Genomic DNA, 27753 nt, shown 5'->3' with positions numbered 1-27753 from the left:
TGTGACAAACCACAAAGGCCATACATGGTGAAACAATAATTTAACAAAGTAATGTGATAGTTTAAATATTACCAGTTTATAGAATCTTTGCCCCTAAAGACACCTAGTGCCCAGCTCCACTCTGTTCCTCTTTTAGTCCTCTTTTACTCTAAGATTTGAATTCTAAGTTCACTCCAGGTGATACATAGTCTGTTTACATTTACCTTATCATGATTGAATAATCAAACACAAGAGAAACATTGTTTTTAGATTTCAGCTATTGACACAAAATTCCATGTACATATTCCAAAATTAGTAGAGATGCTTTATGGTAGATTTGAGTCAGTCTATTATTTCTTAATTAATTTGATCTCCTTTCTTAGGTTCTTTCTAATGATATTTGCTGAAAATAATATTTATCTTCAATATTTTATTACTATAATTTTATTTTATATCTAAATAGTTTTGAAAGATTCCTAAGGTACCTAACAAATTTGTTCATAATGACATTTATCTTTATTACATTTGTTAAGGAAGTCAGACAGTTTGACAGTGAACTTAATCTGTTTCTTTACTGCAATATATTTTATAGTGCATATGTAGTACACTGTCTTCAGGATTGTATACTTAAAAATTTGATTAAGATCGACGTATAAGAATTGCATTGAAATACGTGTAGGATTTGCAATAGGGGATTTTATCTGAATATAAAGTAAACATGTATTTTAGAAATTTGAGTTTGTGCATTAAAATACGCCCTTTTAAATAATCAGATAGTCCCAAATTGGTGCCTTCTAAAATAATAGCATAAACCAAAACTATATTTGGAGGACAATTAGATTACAAAAATTAAGCATATTAAGACTTCTGCAAAGGAGTACCATTGTATGCAATATTTTAATGATTATCAAAAATACATATTTATCATTGTCAAATTCTATTTATGAAGTCCTACATTAAAAAATTCAACCTATAGAAGTTTAACTTAACTTATGCTAAAACATATAGTAAAAAAGAAAAGCTTTTTAAAAAAATTTCAGTATATATGCACCAAAGTGAGCACAAGAAAACATTTTCAAAAAAGATTATTCTGGTAAAAGGATTACAAAAAAATTGGTAACTTGAGATGCTCTTCTGGAACGTAGGCTGCTAGATTAAATGTGCAAGCTCCAACTTAACAAATGTTTAAAATATTTGAGTTTTTAAAACAGTGCCAAAACAAACCAAATCTTTTCTAGAGATGACATATTTAGCTAAGCACGAGCAAAATAAATCTTTCAACCATTCCATGTATTTGTTTAAAGCCTCAGAAACCACGTGCATTTCCAATAAAACACGAACAAAATACTGAAATCACCGGAGCCTAACAGTTGACTTATAAATCATTTTTTTGAAAAGGTAAATGCATCTGTGTGCATATATATATATATATGTAAAATATGAATAGACAGGTTAGTTGTAAATAGTAGTTACCAGCAACACAATAAAATCAGTAAAAAATCTGTATAAAAAAACAAAAATGTATAAGCCATGGCTATTTCATCATACAATGCTTTATTAATCACAACTATTTGAAAATAGAAACTTTAAAAATAATTGTGATCTTTAAGAATAGTACATATAAAATGCTTTTCTATAAAGTTATATTCAATATTAACGGTATAAATCTTTAATATTCTAGCTTTTTAATAAAATAAACTAATTATTAAATAAATGACCTGATAAGATGATTGAGTTTATTTGAATAAGGAAATATACAAAGGATCAACTTTATCAATGAAAAAAGCAAGCAAAATATTTTATTCCATAAAGTATTTAAAATACATTAATACATTTCTAATTTATTTATAAAGTTTAAAATTCTCATATATTAATAATTAGTAACTTTGCTTTAACTGCTTATACCTTGCTTATAACCAATAACTTTGCTTATAACTGGTTTTAGCTCTAATAATTGCTCTAGGAGATAGAGAGAGCCTTGAAGTTTAGACTACCATGTGATAAAACTAAGCTGATAGGTTTTAGCATCAGGACAAATTAAAAATAGTACAAAGAGACTCACATTATATTTTATTAGAAATCAATTGTCAACAATATTTCTCATTATTGAAGGCTGAGGCAAAGCAATGCTGCCACTATAATACCATAGAAAGGTGGTAATAATGTGATGCTGTTTACATATGCAGTTCACATTATTGTACTTTATTGAAAGAAATGTGTACAATCTTTTGATTGTTAGCGAATTTGTATGTAGGTATATGAAAGAAATGGTACTGTAACAACAGAAATCGCAAGAGTTAAAATCTTTACTTTGAATTTTTTGTTTTCTTACAGAGAGGTTTAGAGACTCCTAGTTGCATGGAGTATTGTTGTAAGATCTTAGTTCTAAGTCCTAGGCAGTACTTGGCAAATTCTAAGGCTTACTGAGTCTGTCTCCTCATCGGCAGAATGAACATAATAATAATTATAATGACAGTAATACTAAAATTATCATTGCCATCATTATTATATAGGTTATATATAAAATTTGTTATTATTATTATATGGTTGTTGATAGGATGAAATGAAAAAGAAAAACAGATGTAAAAGGACTTCGTAAATCATCAAGTGCTACAAATGTTTCCTGTGAATTACTTATTTTTACAAGAAGAAGTGAATTCTCTTGTTACTAAGGAATTAGACTTGATGCGTAAAGCAAACTCAAAGCAACATTTCTCAGCAGTGTGGAATACTTCTAAAGTTGCATTATTGTTGAATATATAGAGAACCTATCTTCAGTAAGCAAGGCTATTCCTCCATACAGAAAAAATACATAAAGACCATATGACATACTGTTGATGGACATTTTTAAGTGTATGAAATTAATTAAGATAATATTTGGCTGTAATACTTTGCATTTGAAATTCTGTAGACAACTCATTGAAATTTTGTGAATAACTCATTTTCAAGAGGATATTTTTGGGAGATTACCTACACTGAACAATAGTGGATGTTAGAATTATTTTGTGAATTTAACTTTATAATATCATAGTCTACAAAAGTTTTGCATATTAATTATTGGAATTGGTTATTCTAGTTTGATCATTTAAGTGTAGAAAGATTTGTTTGGAAATTGTGAAATGCCTTTATACTATATTTTATGTCTTCTAAAGCCTCAGACAAAATAACTGAAGAAAAGTTCGTCTGTTTTCAGGATTAAACTAAAAATTCAATTTTACTTGTAATTTATTTTAAGAGGGATCAAGAATGGACCATTTTGTTACAAAAATGGTTTTTCTTTACTTACCTGAACCTCCCAGATGACTTTGAAGATGCTGTTTCTTCACATAGGGAGCTGTTACAACTTTCAAATACAGCCCAGAGACAAGACTCCCTGTATGACCAAATCATTACCTATTTCTGTATTATAGAGTCCCTGGTCTATAAGAGAATATAATTCTCTTTAGAACTATAGAGAAAAATAAATTAGTTTATTTTAAACTCCCATTGTCCCTTATTTCCTAATTCTCATAGTTAAAAAATTACTTTAATGAATACAGATTTAATAAGGAAGAAATAGAGTTTGTTAGCATTATGATTCTTTCATTACCTATGACAAAGTAGCTTACATTTTTCCTGTGAAGTAAAAAAAATTCAAACGTATAATCTACTATGATATATGAAAGAATGGTGCAATAATTGTCTTGGATGTACTTACCCTGTAAATAGGCAATGGTAGCTAATTTAGCTCAATCTTAAAGATAAATTAAAAATGTATAGACTTAGAAAAAAATTTTCCTTGCCTAAAAAATTTTCACTAATTAAATCTCTACTTGTCTATTTCATCCTGTTCCATGCATAGTCATTTCCTCTTGGGCTTCCATCTGTTTTAATCTAAAAAAATAAAAATATTTTGACTATAGCCAATTACATAAAAATTTCAGTTCTATTCATAACTTCATATGAATAGAAGTGATTGCTATGTTGTATCTTAAATAAAAAGCAGGTAACTTTAACCAAATGGCAAGTTTACTTTTTTCTAAGTAATTTCTACATTATAATTTTTTAAAATATTTTTTATTGGATTCCCCTCCTCCACAACAAAAATAAAATGGTAATTAGAAAAAGATAAACAGTAAGAATACTTAACAGGTTTGATGGTCTCTTTTTTTTTTTTTTTAAGATGGAGGCATGCTAATTTTCAAGCAAAAATGACAGAGACTTGGCAATTATTATAGCTTAAGTAGAGTTTGGATAATTATTCAGACCCAACATTAAAAAATACTGACAATGTGAATTCATAAGTGTACATTAACAATCTCCCCTTTTTATTGAAAAGTTTGCATTACTTGTAGTAAAACAAAAAATCATGCCTTGATAAATGTAATTTTAATGTATCTGTCTCTTATTAAAACAAATTACACATTTAATTCATGGGATCTATATTCAATATTTTGTAATACTAACAAAGATTACATACATGCATTGAAGGAAGACTACACACTCATGTTTAAGCCTCTCTCATCAGTTACGAAATATACCCTATATTGAAAAATGCATGTATTTGAAGTTTTGACCTAACACAGTGGATTAAAGCTTAGACAATATTTACTTTGCTGCGCTTTGATTCAGAAAGGGCCATATGTAAAGATATGATCCTAACCAACTTTAACATGTTTCTATAATGATCTCTCTGTAAAAAAATTTATATTAAAGATATTGAGATATAAAATAGTTACAAAATAAGCTGTAACCTTTTATCTACCTATTGGTAAAAGTCTGTAGTTAATATATTTGGATAAATAACTCAAGTCAGCAGCAAAGTGGTTAAACATTTGTGATTTGATTTTATCTCAGCTTGGAATGTGGTTGGAGTGTCCCACTTCTAACAACTGTTTGCTAAGTTAAGGCTTTAGTGTTTACACAGTGTTGAATGAAGCAGCCTGGTCACCAGATGTGATCGCTTCCCCAGACTGTCGTTTTTTCAGTCAGATCACTGTCCTCATGGTCCCGGTTCCAACCTTCTTCCTCAGCACATCCACCAGCCTTTCCAACCTAAGTTGGGGTGGGGGTGCAGGTGGGAAGGGGGAAAAAAGTGCAGTTATTGTTAAAAATATCTTGGCTGATAAAGGACAGTATTTGCCTGTGACCAAGCAGTCCTCACAGTCATGTTAAGAAACAAAGCATTACTGTGAGAGACATTGGTACAGACTGCCAAATATTTGAGGTTAAAAAAAAAACAGCAATGACACAAACTTTAACCCAGATTCTTGAATTATGTCAGCATCGGAAGCCACACAAAGTTTTTATGATACTCATTTCGATACATTTACCTATTTGCATTAAGGTTGTGAATGAATCATTTACTATGCAATGACAGGATTGTATATTAAATGGAGAATAAACTGATTTTCAACTTAGAAAAGCACATATTTTAAAACAGAAATACCAGCAATCTTTCACCTGTTACTTAGTTAGATAAGTGATTCATTGGTTGGTATACTGTATAACTTCTAAGTACTAAATTCCCTTCTTTTTCACAGAATTGGCTGATAAAAATAAAGCTAGAAATTATGTGGCTAGGTGGGAAAATTTTCAAGTTACAGTAGCTTGGAAATAATTTAAGCATACACAATGATGTGATACTAATATAACCAGACTTTTAGTTCTAATTAAAAACCAAGTTTCTATCTCTGAGTATCATAAATACACTAGAATTTACCTATATAGACTTTTTAGTTAAATAAAATGATTTTTTTAGTTGATTAGAAACTTGTCAATTAAATTGAAAAGACAGTCAAAAATTCAGAAGTCCATTCTTCAGTGTTCTGACTACTCTGTGAGCAGGAGGTCATATTCATGTGGATCAGTGAGAGTTTTGCTTGACAAAGGATGATAGAATCAGACCATTAATGGGTTTTCTTCTTTTATTTTCTTTACTGGAAGCATAAAACCTCAACCAAAAATCTTGCTTCATGTTATACACACAGAAATCTTCCTTATAAATAAATATCATGCCTAGCAGTTTTCATATACACAATCTTCCTCTCTCAAAGACTGGTAAGCAGCACAGTCTAGCCTGCTTCACAGTTTGCCTCATTTATATGGATCCATGCATGAGGGTCCTTTGCAAATAAACACACCACAGAGCTAGACACTAAAGGAATGAGGGCATTCTTAGTGTCATACATTCTAGTTTAGATGACTTGAAAGTTTCAGTAAGGAATGTAGAAATTAACTGCATATAATGCTGAAAACTAGCTGAAGTTTATTGGATAATTTTGCATCTATCAATAATTCTGTTGACAAAAAGCAGGAAAATGAAACAAAATAATTCAGTGCATCAAAAACTTTGCTTTAAGAAACACAGTAATGATCTTAGAGTAAAAATCTTACCTGAGTTTATCACTGCAAACTTTTCTAAAATGCAAACTATACATAAATGTTATATATCCACTAAAACAGTCTAGTGAAGCAAGTACCTGAATAAGAAGAGTCATTAGAAAATTCACTGTATTCTTAGATTAGTCTGTAATACTTGGACCTTCCCTAGTTTTTAAAAACTTGTGCCACCTTACACACTCTGAATATTATGACTCACAGGACTATATGAATCCTTTAAGGCAAAGTTTAATTAACTTAAATTGTGGATGAGGGTAAAGAAAAATGTTAGTATGAATTATAGAACTACACTATGAAATTTTAGGTTTATTGTTAAAATCTAATAGTAATTTGAAATACCATTAAATAGTTTCCAGTAGAAATCATTTTAAGACATTAGTAGCATTTCTTTGCATATGTTGTTAAAAGCCAGAAAATATCACTTGCAAGTTGACTAAATGTATCCTTTCTTCATAATATAATTTATATTACTAACTAATAAGAAAAACCTTCTTCATAACATAAACATAAGCTCTATTTTTTCTAGTTATTATTATTACTACAAATCCAGAATCAATGGGATCCCAAATTACTGAGATGAATCTATGTTGTGCTTCTTCTGGCTTTTCCTTTACAGACAGGCTCATCTTACTTTTGTTTCATTTTTCTACATTAGGACATCTTTCCATTTAGAACTCATATCTTGTTAAGGTAAAAGATTAGTAGGAAATTCTTAAATATCATATTTTGCAATGTCTTCATTATATTTCAACAATTACCAGATCAACTACATTCTCAATTTATCCAGGTCGAATGATTTATGAAAATTTGATCTCAGAAATGAGAAAAATGTCAATTACTTAGTTTTGTGAAAGCTTACTGACTCCTGTAATACAATGAAGCACCTATTCCTTCCTGTAAGGAATGGAATACACCTGTCAAACATGGGCTGTGCCAACAGGAAGGTAGACATGTGTGACTGTTGAAGCACCTTGGAGGATTTGCCTGCAGGCTATTCTTACTGTCCAAATCAATAATGTCCTGAAAACAATATGTAGCACACTAAAATACGCTCCAGCTGCTTTAAATATTACTTAGTGATATCTTCGCAACAGCTTCATGAAACAGGAAAACGGCTAGAGCTAGGATTAGGATTTCTCCGTTTTAAATATGAAGAAACTGAAGCATAGACAAGTAAATCCTTATACAAGGTTTTGAGGTAAAACAGTGATAAAGCTGGTCCTGGTTTCCTTGTTTTTAGTTCAGAGCTATTTCCATTAGGGGTTGAGTGACTATAGACCTACAAATTTTACATTACAGGGTAATAGACTATTTGTCTTAGTAGCATAATTAAAAATTTTTCCTCAAGTTATTCAGTTTAACTGGGGACATATTTGCTGGTGTGTTTCATCTGGTATTTTAGTAGCAACACATTATAAGAAATTAAGTTACAACCACAGAACATACATTCTTCTCATCTGTACAGAAAAGCATATTCTAAGATCAACCATATGTTTGATCATACAGCAAGTCCTCATAAATTAAAAAAATGAAATCATACCAAGCACACTCTCAAAACAGTGCATTAAAAATACAAATCAATATCAAGAAGACCTCTCAAACTACACAAATACATGGAAATTAAACACCATCCTCCTAAATAACTCCTGGGTAAATGTCAAAATTGAGGCAGAATCAAAACATTCTTTGAAAGTAATGAAAATATGCACACAAATTACTAAAATCTCTGGGATGCATCTAAAGCAGTGTTAAAAGGAAAGTTTATAGTGCCAAACACCCTCATCAAGTAGTTGTAGGATCTCAAATTAACAATCTAACTGCATCTAAAGAAACTAGAAATAAAAGAATAAGCCAATTCAAAGCTAGCAGAAGAGAATAAATGACTAAAATTAGAGAAGAACTAAATGAGATTGAGATGCAAAAACCCATACAAAAGATTGATGAAACCAAGTTGATTTTTCAGAAAAATAAACAAGACTGATAGACTGCTAGCTAGATTAACAAAAGAAAGAGAGAAGACCTAAATAAGTACAATCAGAAATGACAAAGATGACATTACAACTGATTCCACGGAAATATAAAAAATCATCAGAGAATACTATGAACAACTCTATGCACACGAATTAGAAAATCTATAGGATTAGAAAAATGAGAAAATCAGTGATAAAAGATCTACTAACAACAACAACAAAAGCACTGGACTTGATAGATGCACAGCTGAATTCTATGAGACATATAAAGAATTGGTATCAATCCTACTGGAAACTATCCCAAACAATTGAGGAGGAGTAGCTCCTCCCTAACCCATTCTATGAAGCCAGCATTAGCCTTATATGAAAATCTGGTAGAGACACATGAAAAAAGAAAACTGCAGGCCAATATTCCTGATGAAGATGTAAAAAATTCTTTACAGAATATTAGCAATCTGAATCCAGTAGCATGTCAAAAGGTCAATATATCATGACCAAATAAGCTTTGTTCTTGGGATGCAAGGCTAGTTCAACATAGGCAAATCAATAAATGTGACTTGCCAAATAAACAGAATTAAAGGCAGAGACCACGTGATCATCTCAGTAGATGCCATAAAAGCTTACAATCAGATCCAACATCCCTTCACAATAAAAACCCTCAACAGACTGGGCATCAAAAGAACTATAACTCAAAATAATAATACCCATCTATGCATGACAAACACACAGCCAACATCATACTGAATGGGCATAAGCTGGAACCATTCCCATTGAGAACTGGAAAAAGACAAGGATTCCTTCTTTCACCACTCCTTTTCAATATAGTGTTGGAAGTCCTAGCGGGAGGAATCAGGCAAGATAAAGAAATAAAAGGCATCCAAATAGGGAAAGAAGATTTCAACCTGTCTTCACCGATGATAAGATGCTATACCTAGAAAACCCTAATGACTCTGAGAAAAGGACCCTAGAACTGATAAATGACTTACTTAAAGTGTCAGCATACAAAATCAGTGCACAACAATCAGTAGAATTACATCTTATTATATTAATAACATCCAGGCTGAGAGACAAATCAAGAACACAATCCCTTTTACATTAGTCACACAAAAAAATGGACACGAAAAGATGGAAAAACATTCCATGCTCATGATTAGGAAGAATCAATATCGTGAAAATGGCCATACTGCCCCAAGTATTTATACATGCAATGCTATCCCCATCAAACTACCACTGACCTTCTTCACAGAACTGGAAAAAAACCACCTTAAACTTCATATGAAACCAAAAAGAGCCCATGTAGCCAAGACAATCCTAAGCAAAACAAACAAACAAACAAAAAACCAAAGCTGGAAGCATCATGCTATCTGACTTCAAACTATACTACAAGGCTACAGTAATCAAAACAGCATGGTACTGGTACCAAAACAGAGATATACACTGGCACCAAAACAGAGATATAATGGAACAGAACAGAGGCCTCAAAAGTAATACCACACACTATAACCATCTGGTTTTTAACAAACCTGACAAACACAAGCAATGGGGAAAGGATTCCCTGTTTGATAAATGATGTTGGAAAAACTGCCTATCCATATGCAGAAAGCTGAAACTGGACCACTTCCTTATACTTTATACAAAAATTAACTCTACATGGATTAAAGCTGAAAACATAAGAACTAATGCCATACAAACTCTGGAAGAAAACCTAGGCAATACCATTCAGGACATAGGCATAGGCAAAGACTTCATGACTAAAACACCAAAGGCAGTGGCAACAAAAGCCAATATAGACAAATGGGGTCTAATTAAACTCCAGAGCTTCTGCACAGCAAAATAAACAATCATTAGAGTGAACCAGCAACCAACAGAATGGAAAAAATTTTTGCAATCTACCCATCTGACAAAGGGCTAATATCCAGAATCTACAAAGAGCTTAAACAAATTTACAATTAAAAAACAAACAACCCCATCAATAAATGGGAGAATGATATGAACAGACACTTTTCAAAAGAAGACATTTATGTAGCCAACAAGTATATAAAAAAAAACCTCATCATCACTGATCATTTGAGAAATGCAAATCAAAACTACACTAAGACACCATCTCATGCAATTTAGAATGGAAATCATTAAAAAAATCTGGAAACAATAGATGCTGGAGAGATTGTGGAGAAAAACGAATGCTTCTACACTGTTGGTGGGAGTGTAAATTAATTAAACCATTGTGGAAGACAGTGTGGCAACTCCTCAAGGATCTCGAAATAAAAATACCATTTGACCTAGCAATCCCATTACTGGGTATATGACCAAAGGATTATAAATTGTTCTGTTATAAAGACACATGCACATATATATTCATTGTGGCACTGTTTATAATAGCAAAGACTTGGAACCAACCCAAATGCCCATCAATAATAGACTGGATAAAAAAATATGGCACATATACACCATGGAATACTATGCAGTCATAAAAAAAGATGAGTTCATGTCCTCTGCAGGGACATGGATGAAGCTGGAAACCATCATTCTCAGCAAACTGACACAAGAACAGAAAACCAAACACCACATGTTCTACTCATAAGTGGGTGTTGAACAATCAGAACACATGGACACAGGGAAGGGAACATCACACACCAAGGCCTGCTGGGAGGTGGGGGATCTAGGGGAGGGAAAGCAAAGAGTGGGGGGATTGAGGAGGGATAACATTAGGAGAAATTCCTAATGTAGATGACAGAGGGATAGATGCAGCAAACCACCATGGCATGTGTATACCTATGTAACCATTCTGCACATTCTGCCCATGTACCCCAGAACTTAAAGTACAATTTAAAAAATGAAATACCTATATGTAACCAGGAAAGTGAAACATCTTTACAACAACTACAAAATGCTGCTGAAAGAAATCAGAGATACTGCTAGGTGTGGTGGTTTAAGCCTGTAATCCCAGCAGGCTGGGAAGCCAAGATGGGAGGATCCCTTGGGCCCAGGAGTTTGAGACCAGCCTGAGCAATGTGGTGAAACTTTGTCTCTACAAAAAACAAAACAAAACAAGAAATTCATTGGGCATAGTGGTGCATGTCTGTAGTCCCAGCTACTTGGGAGACTGAGCCAGGAGGATCACTTGAGCCTAGGAGGTCAAGGCTGTAGTGAGCCATGATTATACCACTGCACTCCAGGCTGGGAAACACAGTGAGACACTGTCTCCAAAATAAATAAATAAATAAAAATGAAAAGGCTGGACACAGTGGTTCATGCCTGTAATCCCAGCACTCTGGGAGTGGGAGGCTGAGGTAGATAAATCACTTGAGGTCAGGAGTTCATGACCAGCCTGGCTAACATGGTGAAACCCCATCTCTACTAAAACTACAAAAATTAGGCAGGCAAGGTGGTGCAAGCCTGTAGTCCCAGCTACTTAGGAGGTTGAGGCAGGAGACTTGCTTGAACCCAGGAGGCAAAGGTTGCAGTGAGCCAAGATGGAGCCACTGCACTCCAGCCTGGGTGACAGAGCAAGATTCTGTTGAAAAGAAAAGAAAAGGAAGGAAGGAAGGGAGGGAGGAAGAAAAGAAAAAAAAAAAAGACTACACAAATAAAAAGAAAAACACCTCATGCTCAAGAATTGGAAGAATCCATATTGTTAAAATCGCCATACTGTCCAAAGTGATTTACAAATTTGCTATTCCTAGCAAACTACCAACATCATTCTTCATGGAATTAGAAAAAAAAAACTATTTTAAAATTCATATGGAACCAAAAAAGAGCCCAATAGCCAAAGTAATCATAAACAAAGAGAAAAAAGCCAGACGCATCATACTACCTGACTTCAAACTACATTATAAGGCTGCAGTAAAAAACAGCATGGTACTGGTACAAAAATAGACATACAGGCCAATCCAACAGAATAGAAAACTCACAAAAGCTGCACACCTACACACATCTTTTTTTTGTTGGCCTCAACAAGGCCGACAAAAGCAAGCAATGGGAAAGGGCTCTCTATTCAATCAACAGTGCTAGGATAACTGGCTAGCCATATACAGAAGAATGAAACTAAATCCTTATCTTTCAATCTGCACAAAGATTAAATCAAAGAGTGATTAAAGACTTAAATGTAAGACCTCAAACCATAAAAATCCTAAAAGAAAACCTACGAAATATCATTCTGAACACATGCTCTGGCAAAGAATTTTTGGCCAAATTCCCAAAAGCAATTGCAACAAAGTAAAAAAATATAAGTGGGACCTAATTAAACTAAAGAGCTTCTGCACAGCACAAGAAATTTTCAACAGAGTAGACAGATAACCTACAGAATTTAATAAAATATTCACAAACTATGCATCTGTCAAAAGTCTAACAGCCAGAATCTATGAGGAACATAAACAAATCAACAAGAAAAAAACAAATAACCTCATTACAAAATGGGAAAAAGACATGAACAGACACTTCTCAAAAGAAGGCATACAAGTGGCCAACAAACATTTTAAAACAGTTCATCAGCACTAATCGTCAGAGAACTGCAAATCAAAGCCATCTTGAGAATCATCTCACTCCAGTGAGAATGGCTATTATTAAAAAGTTGAAAAACAACAGATGCTGGCAAGTCTGTGGAGAAAAGGGAACACTTATACACTGTTGATAGGAATGTAAATTAGTTTAGTCCATCTGAAAAGCTGTTTGGAGATTTCTCAAATAACTTAAAATAGAACTATCATTCAATCCAGCAATCCCATCACCAGGATTTATTTTCAAAGGAAAATAAATCATTCTGCCAAAAAGACACATGCTCACATTTGTGAATTGCTGTGCTATTCACAATAGCAAAGACATGAATTCAACCTAGGTTCCCATCAGTAGTGGATTAGATAAAGAAAATGTGGTACATATATATTATGGAATACTACACTGCTAAAAAAGAATAAAATCACATTCTTTGCTAAACACTGTGTACTCACGGACATAAACAGCAGACATTACAAACTATAGAGAGGGAAAGGGAAAGATGGGGCTATGGGTGGAAAAACTACCTACTAGGTACTATGCTTACTACCTAGATGATAGGATTTGTACCCCAAACCTCAGCATTATGCAATATATCCAAGTAACAAATCTGCACAGGTACCCCTTGTATCTAAAAGTTGAAACTAAAAAGGAAAAAATTAAAATCATGCCCCTGTACAGAGTTAGAAAATAGTTAAAATATATTATTTGCTATAATAAAATTTCTAAATAAACTTCAAAAATATGTACAGCTATTTTTAGATGAAAATCCTATTTTTTCAAATAACATTATTTTTATATGTTCTATGTAATTACATCTCATGCATGTACTATAATGGGATACATAGTTTTCCATTATGTAGGTTAACAATAAGTTATTTACCAATTTGCTTAATTGGCTTATTTCACTTAGTTTCAGTTTTCTTTCTTTATTTTATTTTTATTTTTTTAAGAGATAGGGTGTCACTATGTTGCCTAGGTAGGCCTCAAAGCACTGGGCTCAAGTGATCCTCCTGTGTCAACCTTTAGAGTAGCTGGAACTACAGACATGTACCTCATTGCCTGGACATTTTTCAGTCTCAATGAATATTGTGATATATTTTGAAAGGCAAGTAATACTTAAGGAGTACTGACTATGTGCCAGGAAGTATGAGAGGTCATTTATCAATATACTTAATTTTCATGATAACTCCATATGAAGTATTAGGCTGGTACAAAAGTTATCATGGTTCTTGCCATTATTTTTAAATTTTTATTTTATATTATATTTTATTGTACTTTGGGCTCTGGAGTACATGTGCACATCAGGCATTTCTCCTGGTGTTATCCCTTCCCATCCTCCTGCTCTCCCCTCCACTGTCCCTCACCTCCACTCTACCCCACCTACGTAGCCAAGTGAGTGTTGTTCCCTTCCCTATGCCCAAGTGTTCTCATTGTTCATCACCCGCCTGTAAGTGAAAACATGTGGTGCTTGGTTTTCTGTTCTGTTTTGTGTTAGTTTGCTGAGAATGATGGTTTATAGATTCAACCATGTCTCTATAAAGGACATGAACTCATCATTTTTTATGGCTGTACAGTATTCCATTGTGTATATGTACCACATCTTCTTTGTCCAGTCTATCTTTGATGGGCATTTGGGTTGGCTCCAAGTCTTTGCTATCATAAACAGCACTGCAATGAACATACATGTGCATGTGTCTTTATAATAGAATGATTTATAATCCTTTGGGTATATATCCAGTAATGGGATTACTGGGTCAAATGGAATTTCTGTTTCTAGATCCTTGAGGAATCACCACACTGTCTTCCATAATGGCTGAACTAATTTACACTCCCACCAACAGTGTAAAACTGTTCCTTTTTCTCCACATCCTCTCCAGCATCTGTTGTCTCCAGATTTTTTAATGATTGCCATTCTAACTGGTGTAAGATGGTATCCCAATGTGGTTTTGATTTGCATTTCTCTAATGACCAGTGATGATGAGCATTTACTCATATGCTTGTTAGCCACATATATATCTTCTTTTGAAAATTGTCTGTTCATATCCTTCTCCCACTTTTGAATGGGCTTGTTTTTCTTTCTTGTAAATCTGTTTTAGTTCTTTATAGATTCTGGGTATTAGCCCTTTGTCAGATGGGTAGATTGCAAAATTGCTTTCCCATTCTGTTGGTTGCCAGTTCACTCAAATGATTGTTTATTTTGCTGTGCAGAAGCTCTGGAGTTTAATTAGATCTGATTTGTTTATTTTGGCTTTTGTTGCCATTGCTTTTTGTGTTTTAGTGATGAAGTCCTTGCCTGTGCCTATGTCCTGAATGGTGTTGCCTATGTTTTCTTCCTGGGTTTTTATGGTGTTAGTTCTTATGTTTAAATCTTTAATCTACCTGGAGTTAATTTTTGTATAAGGTATAAGAAAGGGGTCCAGTTTCAGCTTCCTGCATATGGCTAGGCAGTTTTCCCAACACAATTTATTAAACAGGGAATCCTTTCCCGATTGCTTATTTTTGCCCAGTTTGTCAAAGATCAGATGGTTGCAGATGTGTGGTGTTGCCTCCGAGGCCTCTGTTCTGTTCTATTGGTGTATATCCCTGTTTTGGTAACAGTACCATGCTGTTTTGATTACTGTAGCCTTGAAGTATAGTTTGAGGTCAAGTAGCCTGATGCCTCCAGCTTTGTTCTTTTTGCTTAGGATTTTCTTGGCTATGTGGGCTCTCTTTTGGTTCCACATGAAGTTTAAAGTGTTTTTTCTAGTTCTGTGAAGAAGGTCAATGGTAGTTTGATGGGATAGCATTGAATGTATAAGTTACTTTGGGCAATATGGCCATTTCACAATACTGAGTCTTCCTAACCATGAGCATGGAATGTTTTTCCATCTGCTTGTGTCCTCTCTTATTTCCTTGAGCAGTGGTCTATAGTTCTCCTTGAAGAGATCTTTTACATTTTTTATTAGTTGTATTCATGAGCATTTTATTCTCTTTGTAGCAATTGTGAATGGGAGTTCAATCATGATTTGCCTCTCTGTTTGCCTGTTCTTGGTGTATAGGAATGCTTGTGATTTCTGCACATTGATTTTTGTATCCTGAGACTTTGCCGAAGTTGCTTATCAGCTTAAGGTTTTGGGCTGAGACAATGGGGTCTTCTAAATAATCATGTCATCTGCAAATGGGGACAATCTGACTTCTTCTTTTCCAAATTGAATGCCCTTTATTTCTTTTTCTTGCTTAACTGCTCTGGCTAGAACTTCCTATATTATATTGAATAGGAGTGTGAGAGAGGGCATCCTTGTCTAGCGCCAGTTTTTAAAGGAAATTCTTCTAGTTTTTGCCCGTTCAGTATGATATTGGCTGTGGGATTGTCATAAATAGCTTTTATTATTCTGAGAAATGTTCCATGGATACCTAGTTTACTGAGAGTTTTTAGCATAAAGAGCTATTGAATTTTGTTGAAGGCCTTCTCTGTATCTATTGAAATAATCAAGTGGTTTTTGTCTTTGGTTCTGTTTATGTGGTGAATTATGTTTATAGACTTGAGTATGTTGAACCAGCCTTGCATCCCCAGGATGAAGCCTACTTGATCATGGTGGATAAGCTTTCTGATATGCTGTTGGATTTGGTTTGCCAGTATTTTATTGAGGATTTTTGCATCCATGTTCATCATGAATATTTTCTTGCCATTATTCTTAATAACAAAACCTGCAATTACTTTTGCACCAACCTATGGGTATTAATATCAAATGACAAAACCAGAGTATATGGGTGTAATTGGATAAGAGTCAGATAGCTACTGGGTTTTGGAACTGAGACATGATGCTAGGTCTAACTACCATGTCTCTGATGGTTCCAATTTACCACAATGCTTCTGAAAGCATTGAGACTTCTAAGGCGTGTTCCTGTATTTTTGTGGTCTTGAATTACTGCTATTGACCAGATAATTCTATTGCAAAGGGAAAGAAAGGAGTAAAAGCAGAACAAGTTCTTCATCATTATTTAAATTGTACCAAAGTAAATATCTCATTGTAAATTCCCTTTTAGAAAATAATTTTTGTATTTGTCAACATGAGAGTAGGAGAATTCTTGTTCACAACTTTCTTTCCAGAAAAAGCATTCATATTATTTAGGCAATGAAGTTACTCCAACACTCCATCAAACATACTTGACATTTTTTCCCCAGAGGGCAAGAAACCATGGAAATCCAAGAGAGACGGATAACAATCACCCCTTCAGCAGAGGTGACAAAGTCACTAAAAATGCTGCACTTAGGGTTTCCCATTAATATCAAAGATCTTACCCTTTTTCAATCAGAAGGGTAAGAAGACTTTAAACATAATTTTTGTTTCTTTTACCATTATGGTTGTTCTTTTGTTGGCATTTTTAATGTTGATGTATTTATCATCTTTTCTTTACACTTTGCTCCCTTGATGACACTTAAATCCTCATAACTTCCAAATCGAGACCCCTTTCTCGAAATTCTCTTCTGAGTTTTAGACTCATCCAACTGCCTTCAAGACATCTCCTCTTGCTTATACCCTCTTATTGTCAACTGGTATCATTGGCTGCATATCATCTGCAGTTTATAAAGTTGGCTGGATATACATGTATTTCAAAAAAGAGAGAAAAACAGGAAAAACTTTGGAGATATGGCCAATGATATTTAGCTTTAAAGCATCATTACTAATCATGTATGAATTAGTTTATTGATTTCTACTATAACTTCAAAATTAATCAAATCTAATTCAGTCCTTTCCCCTAGACCAGTGTGCTATGTAAAAAGTTATCAGCCAGGCATGGTGTTGCATGCCTGTGGTCCAGGCTGAGGTTGGAGGATTGCCTGAGCCCAGGAGATGGAGGCTACCAGAAGCTGAGATTGCCACTGCATTCCAGCCTAGGAAATAGAGCAACACCCTGTCTCCAAAAAAAGAAAGGGAAAATAAAGGAAAAGAAAAAGAAATTGAAAAAAGACAAAGAATTACTGGAATAAAGTATACAAGGAAATAATGTAGATAAATTAATTTACCTCCTAATATATGCAATTATATACAGCACCGTCATTCATTCATTTATACGTACTTCTTGGGTAACTGTTTTGTGAATAGTACCTTCTAAACACTTGTTCTACACAGCCTTTTAGATGTTTCTACTGTAGATATATGTCATATGAAGTCTTTTAACAAAATTCTCGGTAAGGATGGATTATAGAAGGAGTTTTCATCCATAGCAGGTTATAATATAGGGAGCTTCATGTTATATCCTTTTGAAGTGGCTGAAACGTTTTAAATACTGTGAACAAGAGAGCGTGTGTTACATAGGAAAACAGTGAGAAAGTAAGAATAAGCTGTACTCAGATCTCACAATTCTTGGGTCATTTTATTTACCATGCTGCATTAGGCTTGACTTTTATATTTACATTAACATTAGAGAAATTACTTCACACCTTGAAATTCAGCAAGAAAACCGGATTTATTGTTGAGATGAAATAGAACATAGAAAAAACTTGGGATATATATATTCAACTGTATTTAGATATGTGGCATTCCTTTTTCTTTTTGAGACAGAATTTCACTCTTGCAACTTCCGCCTCCCAGGTTCAAGGGATTCTCCTGCCTCAGCCTCCAGAGTAGCTGGGATTACAGGCCTGAGACAATATGCCTGGCTAACATTTTTGTATTTTTAGTAGAGATAGGGTGTCTCCATGTTGGTCAGGCTGGTCTTGGACTCCTGACCTCAGATGATCTGCCCCCCTTGGCCTCCCAAAGTGTGGGATTACAGGCATGAGTCACCATGCCTGGCAACATTCCTTTTTCAATGTCATCAATATCAAAAGTAGACAAGGTACCAAAAAATTACCTATATTTTAAACATTGACTAACATTTACTATCTTTTAAGTAACCTTGAAAAATAAAGCTCAACAACCAATCATATCAATTAATTTCTACTTAGGTGAGTAATAAACATAAAAGTAAGATATAAAATTTAAAATATGGAAAACTTTGTTTTCTTTACTTTTGTTTCACCCCCTTTAAAAATCAGAACATAGAGAAGAATTAAAGCAATATTTTCTTCTTTCTAGTATCACTAAGGTAATTTTAAGTTTTGGATTTTACAATACTACTTTTGGTATAATGTTACTCAAGGCTTAATTAAGACTTTGTAAGTTAGCTGTCTCCATTAAAATACTCTCCTTGGTATAATTTTACCCAAGGCTTAATTAAGACTTTATAAGTTAGATGTCTAGATTGCCCCCTGGATTCCAGTTAGTCCATGGCAGCACTAGCTTAGTGGATGACACTATTAGGAAAGTATTTAACAGAAGATAATGGAGTTATTTTGCTTAATCCCCTAATAACATTAGGAAGCAACTGAGATAACAGAATAAATTAAGTAACAATTTTATTGGGTTCTTTCACTTTGTCTATCAGAGGATATTTAAATCATATGTAAGATTCCCAAGAAAACTCAACACCCATGAGGCTCCAGAAAGGTAGGACAATGTGTTTACTACTGTATATTTGGTAACTTGCCCAAGGAGCTCTCAAAAATCATTAGAGTACAGTTTATGAATAAATCTCACACACATATGTTGGGAATAAGGAGTACATTTACATTTTCTATTCTAAAGTAATGGGTTGAAATTTTGATGATGACCTTCTAAAAGCAGGTTTTTGAGAATAAAAGGAAGTCAATTACTTGATGTGAAGATTTGCAGTATATATTTTGTTAGTAACCTTTGCAGAAGAACATTAAATGATAGAGAAATTATCTAAAAAGAACAGATTTCTCTCACTTTAAATTGAAGGAGTTTGGGAGACTTGGTGAGAAAGATGTTAGATAAAATTTCACTCTAAGTAATAACTAAGAAAAGGTTAGCCTTTATCAGGAGGAATTATCTAATGTGATAACAATGAATCACTGATTCTGATTCTAGAAAACCAGCATTTTAGATTTTTTTTTTTTTTTTGAGATGAGTCTTGCCAGGCCGGAGTGCAGCTCTCCTGCCTTAGACTCCCAAGTATCAGAGATTATAGGGATATGCCACTGTACTCAGCTAATTTTTTGTATTTTTAGTAGAGATGGGGTTTCGCCATGTTGGTCAGGCTGGTCTCAGCTCTTCTTTTTGATTTCCTAATTTATCAGAAGAAAAATGGAGAAACTTAAAAAGAAATGAAGTTGCTATGAATGTAGACTGCTTATACATCTTCTATGGAAGAAGCATCGGAGTCAAATATAAGCAGGCATGTGACAGAATGTAGAAAAACACAAATTCAAGGTCAACCATTTCAATGATCCCATTTAAAATTCTTTTGATTTCTAGGAATTGGAATGGGGTACATCAATGGTATTTTTTAAAAAGGCTATAGATTAGTGGAAAAGTCCCTCTTTTTGCCTTATTCTGGTATTTGTGTTTTACTCCTGCTCGCCATATGAGCATTTGCTTAAGTTACATCTGAAGGCTCACAGAGAATCTTGACTTCTTTTAGTGAGAAAAGGAGTTTGTCAATTCTAAGCAAAAAGAACACAGCAGGAGGCATCACACTACCGGAATTCAAACTATACTACAAGGCTACAGTAATCAAAACAGCATGATACTGGTACCAAAACAGAGATATAGACCAATGGAACAAAACAGAGGCATCAGAGGCAACACAACATACCTACTACCATAAAATCTTTGATAAACCTGACAAAAACAAGCAATGGGGAAAGGATTCCCTGTTTAATAAATGGTGTTGGGTAAACTGGCTAGCCATGTGCAGAAAGCAGAAACTGGACCCCTTCCTGACACCTTACACTAAAATTAACTCCAGATGAATTAAAGACTTAAACATAAGACCTGGCACTATAAAAACCCTAGAAGAAAATCTAGGCAAAACCATTCAGGACATAGGAGTAGGCAAGGACTTCATGACCAAAACAACAAAAAGCATTGGCAACAAAAGCCAAAATAGACAAATGGGACCTAATCAAACTCCACAGCTTCTGCATGGCAAAAGAAACAGTCATTAGGGTGAATCGGCAACCACAGAATGGGAAAAAATTTTTGCAGTTTACCCATCTGACAAAGGGCTGATATCCAGAATTTACAAAAAACTCAAACAGATTTACAGGAAAAAAACAAACAAGCCCATTCAAAAATGGGCAAAGGATATGAACAGACACTTTACAAAAGAAGACATACATGAGGCCAACAAACATATGAAAAAATGCTCATCATCACTGGTCATTAGAGAAATGCAAATCAAAACTACATTGAGATACCATCTCACGCCAGTTAGAATGGCGATCATTAAAAAATCTGGAGACAACAGATGCTGGAGAGGATGTGGAGAAATAGGAACACTTTTACACTGCTGGTGGGAGTGTAAATTAGTTCAACCCTTGTGGAAGACAGTGTGGCGACTCCTCAAGGACCTAGAAATAGAAATTCCATTTGACCCAGCAATCCCATTACTGGGTATATATCCAAAGGACTATAAATTGTTCTACTGTAAGGACACATGCACACGAATGTTCATTGCAGCACTGTTTACAATAGCAAAGACCTGGAACCAACCCAAATACCCATCGATGATAGACTGAACTGGGAAAATGTGGCACATATACACCATGGAATATTATGCAGCAATCAAAAATGATGATTTTGTGTCCTTTGTAGGGACATGGATGAATCTGGAGAACATCATTCTCAGCAAACTGACACAAGAACAGAAAATGAAATATCACCTGTTCTTACTCATAGGCGGGTAATGAACAGTGAGAACACATGGACACAGGGAGGGGAGCACTACACCCTGGGGTCTATTGGGGTGAATAGGGGAGGGACAGCACGGGGGGAGCTGGGGAGGGATAGCAGGGGGAAAATGCCAGATGTGGGTGAAGGGGAGGAAGACAGCAAATCACACTACCATGTGTGTACCTATGCGACTATCTTGCATGTCCTGCATATGTACCCCAAAACTTAAATGCAATTAAAAAGGAAAAAAAAAAAAGAAAAGGAGTTTGTGGTCACATCATTGTCTCATTTAAAACATCACAGCTTCACTATTTTTAGAGTGGCTTTTGTTAAAAATTAAGAGTGATAAATTATTTGCTCTTAAATATTGTTTTGAAAACTGCTCAATTATACTGTCCTTGAAGTCTTTTTCTTATGGGGAATCCATCCTTGGTTTCAAGATAAGGACATAATAAACAGAAATCTGAAGTATAATTTCATTCATGGTATTATTAAACTTTCAGGTAGTCACTGCTTCTTTCTGGCAGTTTAAAACTGCATGTTATTGGGCTTAGCTATATTATAGAGTCCTAATCTTTTTACATATATAAGAGTGATTCATTTTTCTAAAACATCAGATTTAGTTGTTACATAACCATGAAAAGGCAGGTTGCTCTGAAATTGTTATTATGCATATTCACCAATGTTATTTAATTAGTATAGTATCACAACATAGAAAAAAGAGAATGTTACAAAGCCTATATCACATATGTAAAAGAAACGAACAGGTTTATATTTTCATTTATCACAAAAATAGTGTGCAAACATATACACTTTTTTGTATTTTATAGACAAGGAATTCTGAATGCAGATAAAGATTGAAGAACTAAGAGGTTACTCAGTACCATCCTACTCTATGATATAATGCATGAACAAGGAAAAACACATATTAATATGTTACTAGCATGATATATACCTATATACATAAGCTAATAAGCAAAGATTTATGGCAACTATTCATTAATATTATCTAGGTGATTTACTCAAAATAGGTATTTGTTACCTAACCAAAGTTAGGTAACAAAATACACACCAAAAGAGATAGATACGGCATATTGCCCAAACCTAAACTAATCTAAGGAAAAATAACAAATTACAATTTTCACGTCATGTTTTGTAGTTTCTGAAAATCCTTGATGATTTTACCAGGATTTTACCAGGTTTGAGATTATTCTCTTAGTTAGACTGTAAGACTGACTTTCATTTCTTTTTTTCCAATGCCTGATTTTTTTATGCTACTTGTTAAAGTAATTTTCATTCTTTAATATCCATTCACTTCACAGTTAATACTTTACAAGCACCACAGATGACTTGAAATTAAATCACATACATCTTTCTTTTATGTGTTAAAGTGTTAGTATTAAGGATTAATGGGCTTTATTCACAGTATCTAGATTATTCTTTGGCATTAAGTTAGTAACATAGGAACACATTAACTCTTTCGAACTGACAGGACACTAGTAAACCATATCAGGAACTGAGTTACAATGATCTTAAGTGTGAATTACACTTATGTTCAAATTTATTTACTGTGAGATATTTATTTATTCACAGAGACTTTTCATATGATTTCCTTTAGACTTACAGCATTTGTACTGTTAACAATATATGTACTATATATTCTTGAAAAATTTTTTAAATTGGCAACAAATAAATAAGTCCTCATCTATTTATAATGATTATGATTTAGAGACTTCTAGAAGACACTTTTTCATTTTTTTTCTTTTTAGTAATAACAAACATTTATTCAGAAATGGATAAGTAATACATAGCCATCCTTCTACCTTTAATGCCTCTTCCTCTCCTTTTAAACAGATGGGTAATGTAGGCGGATGGGAGGTGGAAAGGACATAAGGACCACCACCTTCACTGTCTCCCAAGATGACAGCTTACAGAGCAGAGGAAACAAACAGGTCCCCTTTCCTACCCTCAGTGTACCATATGGTTACCTAAAGGGCCAGCTCCAATGAAAATTATTGTTTCATCTTAATTAGTAGAGCAATTCTCATATGTGTGCTAAGAGAATAGCCTCAAACCGGTCTCCTAAAAAAGTCCTCAAGGATTTTCAGAAACTCTGCTTAACATGACATGTAAAAACTGTAATTTGTTATTTTTCCTTAGATTAGTTAAGGTTTGGGTAATATGCAGTATCAACCTTTTTTGACGTGTGTTTTGTTATCTAACTTTGGTAGAAATACTTATTTTGAGTAAATCACCTAGAAAATACTAATGAATAGTTGCTGTAAATCTTTGCTTATTAGTTTATGTACATGTATCATGTTAGTAATATATTAATATATGTTTTTCCTTGTTCATTTATCATTTCTTAGAGTAGGATGGTACTGAGTAACGTCTTAGTTGTTCAGTACAGGTAATATATAGAGAAGGAAGGCTTCAAGGAAATTGAACTTGGCCCTATAAAATGGGTAGAATATGAATAAGCAAAGAGGAAAAAAAGAGGATAACACAGAGGAGAAAAGTAGCACAGATGAAGCACAGGTACAAGGGCGAATATAATCTGAGAGGAGCTGCATAGAGGTGTCTGGCAGGAACAAAGAGAGGCTAATAAGCAAAGATTTACAGGAACTATTCATTGTCCATCCTCATCATGTGCCTTCTTAAACAAAATAATTAGTAAAATTAGTTCTGGCCAGGCATGATGGCTCATGTCTGTAATCCTAGCACTTTGGGAGGCTGAGGCGGGTGGATCATTTGAGGCCAGGAGTTTCAGGCCAGCCTGGCCAATACAGTGAAACCTCATCTCTACTAAAAATACAAAAAATTAGCCGGGCATGGTGGCGGGAGCCTGTAATCCCATCCACTCGTGGGAATGAGGCAGGAGAATCCCTTGAACCCAGTAGGTGGAGGTTTCAGTGAGCCAAGATCACTCGACTGCACTCCAGCCTCGTTGGCAGCAAGACTACATCACACAAAAAAAGTCCTTTATACTTGCCATGCAGCCTCCAGCTGCTTATATCTGAACTTTAAAATATTCACATATCAGGCTACTTCTGATAATTCAATCTGAATGACATCACTTCAGAAAGTGATCTGCTGTTTGCCTGGTAGAGGAGTTACATATTATTGCCTTTTGAAGGATGATACCTCAAACTGCAAGCCTTGACATCTGGCCTATCTTTGAACCGCTAAAGATACAGCTCTTATGAATAATCTTTATCATTCAGAATAACTTTGGACATTCTGACGTTTAGCACTAAACTCCATGGAATGAGTTTAATTATTTGGGAAATGGGGTTATACAATCTAAATTGCTATAATTCCAAAAAAAATTCTCATAGGTATTTCTATTATTCCCAGAGAAGAATCCTTAGAAGCCCTTCCTTTCTTTTCCTTGTCAGTTTCTAGAAGCCAATTTTGATGAGTTTTATATCTGCCACCTGGCCTTACTTTTCTGAAACTCAACTTAATATTTTTTCTCATAAATTTATAAGTTAGGGTTACACAAAAAGAAAATGAAATTAGTTCTTAGTATGGAACTAAAGACATTCTATTAATGGCACTGTGTTTTTCCTATCTCTTATGCAGAGTTTCTCCTATCTCTTATGCAGAGAACCTTAAAATGCTGAATTCTTTACCCTTCACATCATTGGTCAGTAAATCGCATATTGTCAATAGTGTTTCTGACATGAATTTCTTCCTCCCATTCTCACTGCTACCAACCTACATCAACACATCATTTGTCTATCTTGTTATACTATACTATCATGACTGCTTCTTAGCTGGTACTCTTCTCTCTAACACCAACCTGATTTAATTAATATTCTAATGCTAAGTGAGAGACTGATGTTCCTAAAATGCCATTTTCATCAAGTAATCATTGCTACATTAAAAATTCTACACTGACTTCTTATTTCCTACATGAAATCTAAATGCCTTTGCATACTTTTGAAGGCTCTCAGTAATTCAGACTAGTCTTGCTTATCTGATACCGTGCTCCAGGAGCCTCTGCTCCTGCCAGGCTGACCTCCGTGTACCTCCTCTTATAGATTATATTCACCCTTGTACCTGTGCTTTATCTCTGCTGCTTTTCTCCTCTGTATTACCCTCTCTTATTCCCCCTATGCTTATTTTATATCCTACCCATTCTACAGGGCCAAATTCAAGTTCCATGAAGCCTTCCTTCTCTCTATATTACTTGTACTGAACAACTAAGAGGTTATTTAGTACCATTCTACTCTATAAAATAATAAACAAAGAAAATTATGTTAATACATTATTAGCATTATATATACACATACATGCACACACATTACAGATAACAGATACTTTTTAACTTAATTCTACTTGAGGGCACTTGAACCCTCTCCAAATACTTAGGTACAAGTATGTTTACTGCAGCAGTATTTGGAAACAACTCAATACCAGTGGTATAAACTTCTCATGGGCAAAGGAGGTATGAAATCCTTTTAATATATCCCACCAGTAGTCCTAAGTACATGACACAATGTTTTCGATTAGTTGTCTTTCTCTATATCTTATAATAGCAGTAACAGAGATGAAAATAAATTTTGTTGCTTTTTCCTTATACTAGTCTACATTTTTCCACTAAAATTCGACATCTTTTCAAAAAGTCATAAAATGTTTTAAATTGCATCTAGTAAGTAGTCAGACTAACAAGAAACTTTTTGTAATAACACTTACAATGAAATGTCAAGGAGAAAAGGTGTTGCCAACTGTAAAAAACAGGTTGAAAGAGTTATTCATGCTTGTCACCTTTTTGCCAAAAACTTCCCTTAGGTATAGCACTTCGAATGCTATGTTCATATACCTGAAGATTTAAATGACTCACATTAACAGTTTCAAAAAGTCTGGTCCACTATTTTGACATGCTTACTGAGAACAGTGCATGACTATTTTCAAGGAAGTTATTAGCTTCTGTTTAAATCTTCTCTTTCAGTCTATACAAACTATAGCAGTGAAGCTCTTTGATGGGACACACAATGCCTTTTCCAGCTTCACATCATTCTTTTCTATTGCTTCACATCATTCTTTTCTATTATGTACCAGTGTCTTTGAAAGTTATAAAAATTATTTAAAAAGTATGGAAATTCTGAATAGAGAGTTTCTCCGTACTTGTACCATAAGTAAATCCAAATTAAGTTCTAGCTATTACTATATATCTTTATAGCATTTGCAACTTAGATCACTCTTAGAAAATATAATAATAATATATTTTATAATTAGAGGGCAAGATGAAATATCTTTCTGCTACAAAAAACCAGGACTATATTTCTCTCTTTTCCATATACCTGAGGGGAGTTAAAAATATACAGATCCTCAAGGATATCTCTATAAATAGCCTAATTGTTTTTCCAATTGATAGAATTTTTTTTTTCTAACAATTCTAAATATTCTTTAACTCAAAAATTCCACTTCCAGGAATTTGTGCCCTCTGTAATAATCATAGATAGGTGCAAATATCTAGTCGTAAGTATTTTCACTGCAGTGGTATCTGAAAATAACAGTTAAGTTATAGTACAATCATATAATAGACTTAAAGCCATTTAAATTATTTATTCCTTATGTGTAAAAGATTATAACATAGGAAATTATTCATAATATGCTAAATAAAACAATCCAGTCATAATATTGTATGTATTGTATGAAAACATTTTATAAAAATGCCAAATTGCTTAGCTATATTTAAATTTTTTTCTAAAATGAATATGTATTAATTACTTTAGTAATTTGTAAAAAGAAAATATGATGGATGAAAAAAGCATTTTCTGATTGGCCAACCAAAAACATATTAATACTTTTTTTGATCATGATGAACACTTGTATATAACTACTAAAGTGAACAACAAGAGGGTATTTAAAAAGGAAAAAAATGCAACCTTTTTTCACTTCCTATTCTCATTTATTTTTAGCTGAACTCTCTAAGGTTCCAGGATCTTATGAGCCTGACAGAGAATTAAGCTCAAAAACTATATGTGGCTGTGTCACTATGAGTTTATACCATATATATATATAGTGCATATATATATAGAAAATGAGCTTATCCTATATATATATAATGCATATATATATAAAATGCAGGTTTTTATAATTTTACTTCTTCATAGCTAGACATTACCCAGAAAAATAAATTAAGGGGAAATGTGGTACACAAAGATGGAAGAACTACTTATTTTATTGTTTTGTTT

At 33.8% G+C, this 27753-nt stretch overlaps 1 protein-coding gene across 17 annotated transcripts in view; it reads right to left on the bottom strand.

Moving 5' to 3' along the window:
* Window positions 1-27753, bottom strand: part of MIPOL1 (mirror-image polydactyly 1) — a 413275-nt gene that overhangs the window by 36454 nt on the left and 349068 nt on the right. For 7 of the 17 annotated variants that reach the window (XM_009005953.5, XM_054240622.2, XM_054240621.2 and 4 more), the window contains one exon: window positions 4266-5013. The exons of 9 other annotated variants lie outside the window; for them this stretch is intronic. In XM_009005953.5, the coding sequence (XP_009004201.3) occupies window positions 4947-5013 (67 nt within the window). In that variant the 3' untranslated portion in view covers window positions 4266-4946. Of the gene's footprint in view, window positions 1-4265; window positions 5014-17914; window positions 18096-27753 lie in introns of those variants that run through there. One more of the 17 variants, XR_004729856.3, reaches the window with a different exon arrangement.

Source organism: Callithrix jacchus, chromosome 8, assembly GCF_049354715.1.
Source record: "Callithrix jacchus isolate 240 chromosome 8, calJac240_pri, whole genome shotgun sequence".
Classification (NCBI taxonomy): domain Eukaryota; kingdom Metazoa; phylum Chordata; class Mammalia; order Primates; family Cebidae; genus Callithrix; species Callithrix jacchus.
This window is presented reverse-complemented; position numbering and strand designations above follow the sequence as displayed.